The sequence below is a fragment of the Oncorhynchus kisutch genome, linkage group LG26, assembly GCF_002021735.2.
Source record: "Oncorhynchus kisutch isolate 150728-3 linkage group LG26, Okis_V2, whole genome shotgun sequence".
Taxonomy (NCBI): domain Eukaryota; kingdom Metazoa; phylum Chordata; class Actinopteri; order Salmoniformes; family Salmonidae; genus Oncorhynchus; species Oncorhynchus kisutch.
Window position 1 is genome coordinate 19605746 of NC_034199.2, and position 12557 is coordinate 19618302.

The window sequence follows — 12557 nt, forward strand, 5'->3', positions numbered from 1 at the left end:
ATATGTCTATACAGTGGGGCAAAAAAGTATTTAGTCAGCCACCAATTGTGCAAGTTCTCCCACTTAAAAAGATGAGAGGCTGTAATTTTCATCATAGGTACACTTCAACTATGACAGACAAAATTTGAGAAAAAAATCCAGAAAATCACATAGTAGGATTTTTTATGAATTTATTTGCAAATTGTGGACCAGCTTGCTTAGGGGGGTCTTCTCCAGGTTCATTTCTCTGAAACTGATGGTTTGGGAATCGCTTCCTTTTAGGTGGTTGTAGAATTTACGTTTGTACATGGAGGATATTTTTGAAGAATTATGCATGCCGTCTCAATTTGGTGTTTGTTCTGTTTTGAGCTGAGGATGATGTTAGAGTTTAAGTATAGCTCTCGCTTGCTCCTCTCTCTGGCCACAACATCAGAGCACATCTGCCTGGTTTCAGATGCATGAGCTGGGCTGAGGAGGAGTTTACAGTGTGTGTTTTCAGTGGCTAACACCGTTGCTAATTACCGATCAAACAACCGTTAAATCCAAATGTCTTTCATGTGACTTCAGCCGTGGAAACCTCGGAATGTTGACCCAGGAGCTCTGCCAGGAGTTATGCTGTGTGTGTATATATATTATTTATTTATTGCATGATAAATGTCCCTGTTATGCTCAGAGAGACTTCTGCAGTACCCTCGGTCTCACCAGCTCTCTCCTGCTGTCACACACACACACAAACACACAAATGTAGACTTCACCATCCCTCTTCCTCTGAAGATGTAGGCGTTTCTGTCTCTGCTCCCTGACCAACGTCCAAAGGGAGCAATCCTATACACTAATCCTCATCTTCCTCTCTCTCTCTCTCTCTGATTCTTTCTCTTCCACACACTCCTACTCTCTCTATTCCTTCCTCTGTCCTGTTGGCTATATCTCCTTTCTCTTGGAAGGGAAGCTGTGGAGTTTATTCATTAACTGCAACTGTATGCTATTGGGTTTCCTTCAGAGAGAAGGCCTTGTTTCTAAGGGAACTCCAGCAGAGAATAACGAACTTGAACAAATGCACTAACTCTACTTCTCATATACAGTGTTCCTGTGTGCCTGAATGTGCACGTGTGAGTGTGTGTGTGAGTGTGTGAGCTTGGTTATTGGAATGGATTTTGACCTCCATAAAAAATGACAGGCAGCCAGGTCAAAATGATTACACTTTACTCAGCGTTATTGCTATCTAAGTGTGAGTGTGTGTGTGTGTGTGTGTGTGTGTGTGTGTGTGTGTGTGTGTGTGTGTGTGTGTGTGTGTATAGCAGATGGTTGATCAGATTAACGCTGCTTAGCTTCAGAGGGGTGATGTACAGAGAAACACTGCCCAGAGATGGTAAAACACAGACACACACACAGGCAGGCTGGAGAGCTGTTCATCGAACTAGTTTTGACTGCCGCTTGGTGATGACATTGATTGTGTGTGTTTAGTAGAATATTCCCAAATGATCAACGGGAAATATGTGTCAATAGGTTTTCTCTGTCCTCTGGTTAAAAGCTCACTAACAGTCAGACAGATGGGGGTAGAGAGAGATGGTGAGGCATAGAGAAAGACCCCTTATTTTCCCGTTCGTTTTGCACATTGTTACATTGCACATTGTATATAGCCAATAATATACCATTTGAAACATCTATATTATTTAAAAACGTGTGTGTGTGTGTAATGTTTACTGTTCATTTCTGATTGTTTGTTCATTTATCTTATTTCCCTTTTGTTTTGTCGATTTCATTTGCTTTGGCAATGTAAACATATGTTTCTCATGCCAACAAAGCCCTTTTAATTGAATTGAAGAGATGGGGAGGGGAGGAGGAGAGAAGTGGGGAGAGGGAGAGAGATGGGGGAGTCGGACAGGGAGGGAATATGAAAGGAGAGCGACAGCAATGCGCTCAAACTGTCCCACACGCATGCACAAACGCACGCACCCACCCATACGCACTCACACTCATATTCAGTCTCTTTGTATTCTCTGAGGGTGTGTGTGAACTGGGTCATCTTTAATCAGACGTTGTCTAGCATACACACACCTGAGGCAGGAGAGGCTCTGCTTTCCAAGGAATGTGTGTGTGTGTGTGTGTCTCTGTGTGTGTGTGTGTGTGTGTGTGTGTGTGTATGTGTGAGGGTGTGTGTGTGCCTTCTGCTCTGTGCCAACTGCCAAGCTACTGTGAGAGGTCTGCGAGGGCAGCGGAAACCTTGTATTCACTAAACACCTCTCACTGACTCAGGGTCAACTCCATCTGTGTTAAGGTCACTGGTGTGGTTTACATTTTCCTCATCTTAGAATGATTCAACATCAGAACTGACTGAAGCTGATGGAACTGACCTCAACTCTCTTATCTAAACTAGAGTGCTTGGGTTGTGTGTGTTTTATATAGTGTAATCATATTCAGCCTCAATGTCTTGCTTTTGGGTACTGCAGAGACGTTAAGGAACAATTGAATGAATACATTAGTCTGTTAAAGACCATACTTGTACTAGGGTCTTTCTATTTGATTTCAATCACTTTTTGACCAGTGTTGAAGACATGGATGTCTCATGGGGTTTGCAAAATTGGTCAGCTTTGAGCACGTCTATCTCCTAATTGTTTTGGCAATAAATGCTTCACAGAGTTCAAGTAACAGACACATCTCAACATCAACTATTCAGAGGAGACTGCGTGAATCAGGCCTTCATGGTCAAATTGCTGCAAAGAAACCACTGCTAAAAGACACCAATAAGAAGAAGAGACTTGCTTGGGCCAAGAAACACAAGCAATGGACATTAGACCGGTGGAAATCTGTCCTTTGGTCTGATGAGTCCACATTTGAGATTTTTGGTTCCAACCGCCATGTCTTTGTGAGACGCAGAGTAGGTGAACTAATGATCTCCGCATGTGAGGTTCCAACTGTGAAGCATGGAGGAGAAGGTGTGGGGGTGCTTTGCTGGGAACACTGTCAGTGATTTATTTAGAATTCAAGGCACACTTACCCAGCATGGCTACCACAGCATTCTGCAGCGATACTCCATCCCATCTGGTTAGAGCTTAGTGGGACTATCATTTGTTTTTCAACAGGACAATGACCCAACACACCTCAAGGCTGTGTAAGGGCTATTTGACCAAGAAGGAGAGTGATGGAGTGTTGCATCAGAGGACCTGGCCTCAACCCAATTGAGATGGTTTGGGATGAGTTGGACCACAGAGTGAAGGAAAAGCAGCCAACAAGTGCTCAGCAAATGTGGGAACTCCTTCAAGATTGTTGGAAAAGCATTCCATGTGAAGCTGGTTGAGAGAATGCCAAGAGTGTGCAAAGCTGTCCTCAATGCAAAGGGTGGCTACTTTGAAGAATCTCAAATATAAAATATATTTTGATTTATTTAACACTTTTTTGGTTACTACATGATTCCATGTGTGTTGTTTCATCGTTTTGATGTGTACACTATTATTTTACAATGTAGAAAATAGTCAAAATAAAGAAAAACCCTTGAATGTGTAGGTGTGTCCCAACTTTTGACTGGTACTGTAAATCAAAAGGGGTACAGTTAAAAGGCTCTTACAATATATGCAAAATGGAACAACCCACTATTTGTGTTTCTTTTGTATTTAATGATGAGATGGTAAGGTGTTCTGTCCTATGTATAAAGGTATGAGATGTTAAGGTGTTCTCTCCTATGTATGAGATGTTAAGGTGTTCTGTCCTAGGTATAAAGGTATGAGATGTTAAGGTGTTCTGTCCTAGGTATAAAGGTATGAGATGTTAAGGTGTTCTGTCCCAGGTATAAAGGTATGAGATGTTAAGGTGTTCTGTCCTATGTATGAGATGTTAAGGTGTTCTGTCCTAGGTATAAAGGTATGAGATGTTAAGGTGTTCTGTCCTAGGTATAAAGGTATGAGATGTTAAGGTGTTCTGTCCTAGGTATAAAGGTATGAGATGTTAAGGTGTTCTGTCCTATGTATAAAGGTATGAGATGTTAAGGTGTTCTGTCCTATGTATAAAGGTATGAGATGTTAAGGTGTTCTGTCCTATGTATAAAGGTATGAGATGTTAAGGTGTTCTGTCCTAGGTATAAAGGTATGAGATGTTAAGGTGTTCTGTCCTATGTATGAGATGTTAAGGTGTTCTGTCCTAGGTATAAAGGTATGAGATGTTAAGGTGTTCTCTCCTATGTATGAGATGTTAAGGTGTTCTGTCCTAGGTATAAAGGTATGAGATGTTAAGGTGTTCTGTCCTAGGTATAAAGATATGAGATGTTAAGGTGTTCTGTCCTATGTATGACGGTATGAGATGTTAAGGTGTGTGTGTTCTTTCCTGTGCAGGGGTCCGTTCAGCGTGGTGAGGAGATGTATCAACAGAGACACAGGACAGCAGTTTGCTGTGAAGATTGTAGATGTGGCCCAGTTTACCTCCAGCCCTGGACTCAGCACAGAGGGTAAGAAAACACACGCACACACTATATCACTCTCTCTGTTGTGTGTGGATGCTGATGGTTATAGAGACAAATGTACACACTTATCAGCTGGGTGCAAGGTGATGTGGGAGGCCTGTGTGTGTGTGTGTGTGTGTGTGTGTGTGTGTGTGTGTGTGTGTGTGTGTGTGTGTGTGTGTGTGTGTGTGTGTGTGTGTGTGTGTGTGTGTGTTCTCACTCTGAATCTGTACTCCAAATAACCCTTTAGCCCTGCCTCTGAGGTATAAAAAAAACTAGACATAGACATCTTGGTACTTTGTTTTGTTCAGAAAGCAAACTAATCACAAAGAGGCCAGTGAGTCATGAAATTGTCTGCACAAAGCACCAGACGCAGGGCACAGGCCTCATATCAAATCTAATGTTATTTGTCACATGCTTCGTAAACAACAGGTGGAGACTAACAGAGAAATGCTTTCTTACGGGCCCTTCCCAACAATGCAGAGAGAGAAAATAGAGAAATAATAGAAAAGTAATAACCCATAATAATAAAAGTAATAATAAATACACAATGAGTAATGACAACTTATATACACAGGGTACCAGTACCTAGTCAATGTGCAGGGGTACGAGGTAATTCAAGTAGATATGTACTGTACATATAACTAGGAATAAAGTGACTAGGCAACAGGATAGATAATTAGCAGTAACAGCAGAGTATGTGATGAGTAAAACAAGTTAGTGCAAAAAAGCCAATGCATATAGTCCGAGTAGCTATTTGGTTGACTGTTTTTCCAACTATTTAGCAGTATTATCGCTTGGGGGTTGAAGCTGTTCAGGGTCCTGTTGGTTCCAGACATGGTGCATCGGTACCGCTTGCCTTGCGGTAGGAAGGGGATCAGTCTATGACTTGGGTGGCTGGAATCTTTGACAATTTTTAAGGCCTTCCTCTGACACCGCTAGGATAGAGGTCCTGCATGGCAGGGAACTCGGGCCCCAGGATCCAGTTTCAGCGGGAGGTGTTCAGTCCCAAAGTCCTTAGCTTAGTGATGAACTTAGAGGGCACTATGGTGTGGAACTCTGAGCTGTAGATAATGAACAACATTCTCACATAGGTGTTCCTCATGTCCAGGTGGTAGAGGGCAGTGTGAGCCATGACCGGCCTTTCAAAGCATTTCATGGCTACAGACGTGATAGTCATTTAGACAGGTTACCTTCGCATTCTTGCAGTGATGTGTGCTATAAGAAGCATTGGTGGCAAATCTGACCACCACCAGTGGTGGTCTGCTTGAAACATGTAGGTATTACAGACTGGGTCACGGAGAGGTTGAAAATGGAATACCTGATTGTTAAATGCCGACCAGTCTACCTCCCGAGGGAGGTTTCAGCACCATTGAGAGAATCTTGACTGGCTGCATCACTAGATGTTCTTTACCAGTCAGCCATCAGAATTGCCACCAATGCTTCTTATGGGACACATCACTGCACTCTATACTCCTTTGTAAACTGGCCATCTCTGTGTACCTGTCGCAAGTCCCACTGGTTGATGCTTATTTATAAATCCCTCTTAGGCCTCACTCCCCCTATCTGAGATATCTACTGCAGCCCTCGTCCTCCACATACAACATCTGTTCTGCCAGTCACGTTCTGTTAAAGGTCCCCACAGCACACACATCCCCGGGTCGCTCCTCTTTTCAGTTCGTTTCAGTTAGCGACTGGATCGAGCTGCAGAAAACACTCAACCTGGGCAGCTTTTATCTCCCATCTTTTCATTCAAAGACTCAATTATGGACACTCTTACTGACAGTTGTGGCTGCTTCGTGTGATGTATTATTGTCTCTTCCTTCTTGCCTTCGTGCTGTTGTCTGTTCCCAAAAATGTTTGCATCATGTTTTGTGCTGCTACCATGTTGTGCTGCTGCAATGTGGTGTTGCAACCACATTGTTGTCATGTTGTGTTGCTACCATGCTGTGTTTTCTTGTGTTGCTACCATACTATGTTGTTGTCTTAGGTCTCTCTTTACCCTATAATGACAAAGCAAAAAAAGGGTTTTACGACATTTTGGCTAAAGGATCAACAATAAAAAAAACTGAAATATTACATTTATATAAGTATTCAGACCCTTTACTCACTACTTTGCACCTTTGGCAGCGATTACAGTCTCGAGTCTTCTTGGGTATGACGCTACAGGCTTGGCACACCTGTATTTGGTGAGTTTCTAGCATTCTTAACCGCAGATCCTCTCAAGCTCTGTCAGGTTGCATGGGGAGCGTTGCTGGACAGCTATTTCAGGTCTCTTCGATTGGGTTCAAGTCCGGACTCTGGCTGGGCCACTCAAAGACATTCAGAGACTTGTCCCAAGCCACTCCTGTGTTGTCTTGGCTGTGTGCTTAGGGTCGTTGTCCTGTTGGAAGGTGAACCTTCGCCACAGTCTGAGGTCCTGAGCACTCTGGAGCAGGTTTTCATCAAGGATTTCTCTGTACTTTGCTCCATTCATCTTTCCCTCTATCTTGACTAGTCTTCCAGTCCCTGCCGCTGAAAACATCCCCACAGCATGATGCTGCCACCACCATGCTTCACCATAGGCATGGTATTGGCCAGGTGATGAGCGGTGCCTTGTTTCCTCCAGACGTGACATATTCAGGCCCAATAGTTAAATCTTGGGTTTCATCAGACCAGAGAATCTTGTTTCTCATGGTCTAAGAGACCCTTAGGTGCCTTTTGGAAAACTCCAAGCGGCTGTCATGTGCCTTTTACTGAGGAGTGGCTTCCGTCTGGCCACTTTACCATAAAGGCCTGATTGGTGGAGAGCTGCAGAGATGGATGAGGATTGATATTTCTTTCTAATAAGTTGTCTTCAAAATGCTTGCGATTGTGATATTTTATCCTGAAAGGGTCATAAGGGAGATAAATAACAGAAAACAGAAAAATTTAGTATTGTGGTTGATATGTACTTTTTTAAAACAGTATTACCATTTCTAAAAAATCCAGTGAGATTGTGCTTTCGTGATCCGTATGAAGTTTTACAGAGAGTTTAAAACGGCAAAGCTGACAAATTGCACTCAGTGCTTTGAGCAGCGCTCTCCATAGACAGACTGGGGAGAGCAGAGTACCGACCACCCTACTAAAGCCAAGGTTAGCAGAGTAAAAGTGATATAAATGAGCCCATTTGGGGATCTGTGTCACGCCCTGACCTTAGTATTCTTTGTTTTCTTTATTATTTTGGTTAGGTCAGGGTGTGACATGGGTGATATGTGTGTTTTTGTCTCATTCTAGGGTGTTTGTACTGTCTAGGATTTTTTGTAGATTTATGGGGTTGTTTTCATCTAGGTGTTTATGTTGGTCTATGGTTGCCTAGATTGGTTCTCAATTAGAGGCAGGTGTTTATCGTTGTTTCTGATTGGGAGCCATATTTAGGCAGCCATCTTCTTTGGGTATTTCGTGGGTTATTGTCTATGTTATGTTGCACGTTAACACATTGTTTATATAACGGTCACATTCGTCTTCTTCGTTTTGTTGTTTTTGTTTAAGTGTTCTTCGTGTTCTTCATTAATAAAGAAGAATGTATTCTAACCACGCTGCGCTTTGGTCTACTTCATACGACGATCGTGACAATCTGATATTATTTCTGATTGGCTTAACGCCCCACCACTAATGAGCTGTGGCGCTTCTCAAACTAATGTTTTCTTCACCTCAAACATCAAGCAAACTAAGTCTGTTTTTTCCTCCTCAATGTATTTGAGAATCTTTCCAAGTCTCTGAGGGCGCAGAATATTTGATAAAATATTGCAAGTTTGCTAGTTCAAGCTTTGGGCCGGACCAATTAGTAAATAGTTTACACAATGTTTCAAGTTTGTTGCAGACAGGCCATGCAAAGCCAATGTGATTTATAGGAAATACATTTTTATCAGGATAATTTCTACCTGCGGGCTGCAATGTTTTTAATTGTTGGCTTTATAGGCTATTTTTACATAGTTGGCAACAAACGTCACTTTTTAGGTTTGTAATCATTTTCTTTTAGGTTTGGATATCATTTGGATTAATTACAATCATTATACAATGGATATAAATAAGCAGATGCCTCACAAGTCCTCAACTGGCAGCTTCATTAAATAGTACCCGCAAAACACCAGTCTCAACGTCGAAGAGGCGACTCCGGGATGTTGCCTTCTAGGCAGAGTTGCAAAGAAAAAGCCATATCTCAGACTGGCCAATAAAAAGAAAAGATTAAGATGGGCAAAAGAACACAGACACTGGACAGAGGAACTCTGCCTAGAAGGCCAGCATTTCGGAGTTGCCTCTTCACTGTTGACATTGAGACTGGTGTTTCGCGTGTAGTATTTAATGAAGCTGTCAGTTTAGGACTTGTGAGGCATCTGTTTCTCAAACTAGACACTAATGTACTTGTCCTCTTGCTCAGTTGTGCAGAGGCTGTCTTTAACACAATGGACTTCTACTGTACCTGGGCTCTGGGGGACTGGCCTGGGATGGGTGAGTTGGTGTGACCACTGATGGGGCAGCTGCCATAACGGGAAAGCACTCCAGAGTAGTAAAGCGAATCATGGAGAGAGCACAAAGTGCGAAGTGGAACCACTGCTTCCTACACAGGGAGGCATTGGCAGCAAAATACATGGTGCCTGACCTCCACGCCACTCTCCAGGATGTGATCAAGTGTGTCAACTATATCAAAAACAGTTCCACGAAAAGCAGGTGTTTCCAGGCCTTCTGCAGGTATATGGGGAGCGAGCACCAGCAGGTGTTTCCAGGCCTTCTGCAGGTATATGGGGAGCGAGCACCAGCAGGTGTTTCCAGGCCTTCTGCAGGTATATGGGGAGCGAGCACCAGCAGGGGTTTCCAGGCCTTCTGCAGGTATATGGGGAGCGAGCACCAGCAGGTGTTTCCAGGCCTTCTGCAGGTATATGGGGAGCGAGCACCAGCAGGGGTTTCCAGGCCTTCTGCAGGTATATGGGGAGCGAGCACCAGCAGGGGTTTCCAGGCCTTCTGCAGGTATATGGGGAGCGAGCACCAGCAGGGGTTTCCAGGCCTTCTGCAGGTATATGGGGAGCGAGCACCAGCAGGGGTTTCCAGGCCTTCTGCAGGTATATGGGGAGCGAGCACCAGCAGGGGTTTCCAGGCCTTCTGCAGGTATATGGGGAGCGAGCACCAGCAGGTGTTTCCAGGCCTTCTGCAGGTATATGGGGAGCGGGCACCAACAGGGGTTTCCAGGCCTTCTGCAGGTATATGGGGAGCGGGCACCAGCAGGTGTTTCCAGGCCTTCTGCAGGTATATGGGGAGCGAGCACCAGCAGGTGTTTCCAGGCCTTCTGCAGGTATATGGGGAGCGAGCACCAGCAGGTGTTTCCAGGCCTTCTGCAGGTATATGGGGAGCGAGCACCAGCAGGGGTTTCCAGGCCTTCTGCAGGTATATGGGGAGCGGGCACCAGCAGGGGTTTCCAGGCCTTCTGCAGGTATATGGGGAGCGAGCACCAGCAGGTGTTTCCAGGCCTTCTGCAGGTATATGGGGAGCGAGCACCAGCAGGTGTTTCCAGGCCTTCTGCAGGTATATGGTGAGCGAGCACCAGCAGGTGTTTCCAGGCCTTCTGCAGGTATATGGGGAGCGGGCACCAGCAGGGGTTTCCAGGCCTTCTGCAGGGATATGGGGAGCGGGCACCAGCAGGGGTTTCCAGGCCTTCTGCAGGGATATGGTGAGCGAGCACCAGCAGGGGTTTCCAGGCCTTCTGCAGGTATATGGGGAGCGAGCACCAGAAGGTGTTTCCAGGCCTTCTGCAGGTATATGGGGAGCGAGGACCAGCAGGGGTTTCCAGGCCTTCTGCAGGTATATGGGGAGCGAGCACCAGCAGGTGTTTCCAGGCCTTCTGCAGGGATATGGGGAGCGAGCACCAGCAGGTGTTTCCAGGCCGTCTGCAGGTATATGGGGAGCGAGCACCAGCAGGTGTTTCCAGGCCTTCTGCAGGGATATGGTGAGCGAGCACCAGCAGGTGTTTCCAGGCCTTCTGCAGGGATATGGGGAGCGAGCACCAGCTGGTGTCTCCAGGCCTTCTGCAGGGATATGGGGAGCGAGCACCAGCAGGTGTTTCCAGGCCTTCTGCAGGGATATGGTGAGCGAGCACCAGCAGGTGTTTCCAGGCCTTCTGCAGCGATATGGGGAGCGAGCACCAGCAGGTGCATTATCATGCAGAGGTCCGCTGGCTCAGGGGTAAAGTGTTGGGTCGCTTTTATGAGCTTCACGTGGAGATTGCTGCGTATCTTTCGGAAAACAAGTCACCTCTGGCCGAACATGTCGATTGTGAGGAATGACTGGTGCAGGTTTCCTACCTGGCGGATATTTTTGATCATCTAAGTTCTCTCAATGTGTCAATGCAAGGGAGGGGGCACAATCAATTTGAACAGATGGATAAAGTGGATGCCTTCAAATGAAGCTTACCGTTTTGTCAAAGCATGTTCCTAACGGGAGGATTGACATGTTTCCCAATGCTGATTTTGAGATTCAGAATCTGATCAACAAGTTGCACGGCGACACACTTAAAAACAACATTAAACAGTATCTTGTCAAGCTGCAGGGAAAGTTTTGCGACTACTCCCCGGAGGAGAACAGGAGACAAGATGACTGGATACGCGACCCCATTTTGAATGGGATGCGTCATGTTGCCAAGCAATTAAGATGACAGCTGTTGAAACTGTCATTTTGATCGCGGACTGAGCATGTGCCCTGGAAATGACACTGCCACAGTTCTGGAGCAGCGTAGTGGGAGAGTATCCTGCTTTTGCCTGTCGTGCAATCAGAACCTTTCTATCGTTCAGCACTACATATCTGTGTGAAAGTGGCTTCTCTGCTATGGCTGTGCTGAAAACTAAAAGAAGAAACAAACTGGACAGCCAGAATGACCTCCGAATGTCCCTGTCAACCCCGGACTTCAATAAACGTATCAAACTGAAGAAACACCCCCAGCTTTCCCACTGATAGGCCCCGCACACAATAAATAAACAGGTTCATGAGTTCTTGTTCACTATGTCAATTGTTATTGTTAATTAATTATGACATTCATATGTCATTTTATTGAACTGGTTAACTTACACCTTTTAAAAAAACTTCAAGGTTGTGAAACTATTCACATGGTAATTGATTATAAAAAAATACTAAGATTGTTTTTTTTTCTATTTTAAACACTTATGTGTTACTATTCATTAACATTATTGGACTGGTGTGTGTTACTATTCATTAACATTATTGGACTGGTGTGTGTTACTATTCATTAACATTATTGGACTGGTGTGTGTTACTATTCATTAACATTATTGGACTGGTGTGTGTTACTGTTCATTAACTTTATTGGACTGGTGTGTGTTACTATTCATTAACATTATTGGACTGGTGTGTGTTACTGTTCATTAACATTATTGGACTGGTGTGTGTTACTGTTCACTAACATTATTGGTTTTAATGTCATGTTCTGAGTCTGATCATTTATTACACCCCACCCCTGAACTGGTCGCCTATTTAAACAGCTTATACTCTTGAATTGGTTATAAATGTTTTCTCAGCTAATATGTCTGTGTAATGATTTTCTTTAATACCATAATAGTAGCCCAGTGAGACAGAGTCTATTTTGCAAGTGAAGCCTGCCTAAGAAGGCAGCTGCAATACAACATTACAAAATGCAATCATTAACAGTCCATAATATTGGTTTGTGAATAAATTGTCCTTGTCAAATTTGGGGCCCCTGGCAAAACCAGTTGAGAACCACTGGTCTACAGCTTATCTAACTCGAAGGGAGCTCGTCCAGTTCTCCAGTGATTGCACATTGGCGATTTATTTACTCGCCGACGTAGTTTCGCCTGGGTGCCCGCACGTTGGCCTCTCTTACACCATCACTTCCTGTTCCTGAGTGTCGGGGATAGTCCACCATAATTTGCAAATAAATTCATAAAAAATCCTACAATGTGATTTTCTGGATTTGTTTTTCTCATTTTGTCTGTCATAGTTGAAGTGTACCTATGATGAACATTACAGGCCTCTCTTATCTTTTTAAGTGGGAGAACTTTCACAATTGGTGGCTGACTAAATATTTTTTTGCCCCACTGTATGTACAAAAAAAGTTCAGACCAGTGGAAAAAAAATCCACAACATCAGAATTGGTCAGCAGCTC

At 44.3% G+C, this 12557-nt stretch overlaps 1 protein-coding gene across 21 annotated transcripts in view; it reads left to right on the forward strand.

Moving 5' to 3' along the window:
* The window catches only part of LOC109871075 (peripheral plasma membrane protein CASK), a 208126-nt gene that overhangs the window by 80075 nt on the left and 115494 nt on the right, over window positions 1-12557 (forward strand). For all 21 annotated transcript variants that reach the window (XM_031805739.1, XM_031805742.1, XM_031805744.1 and 18 more), the window contains exon 2: window positions 4305-4417. In XM_031805739.1, coding sequence (XP_031661599.1) covers window positions 4305-4417 — 113 coding nt within the window. The remainder of the gene's footprint in view (window positions 1-4304; window positions 4418-12557) is intronic.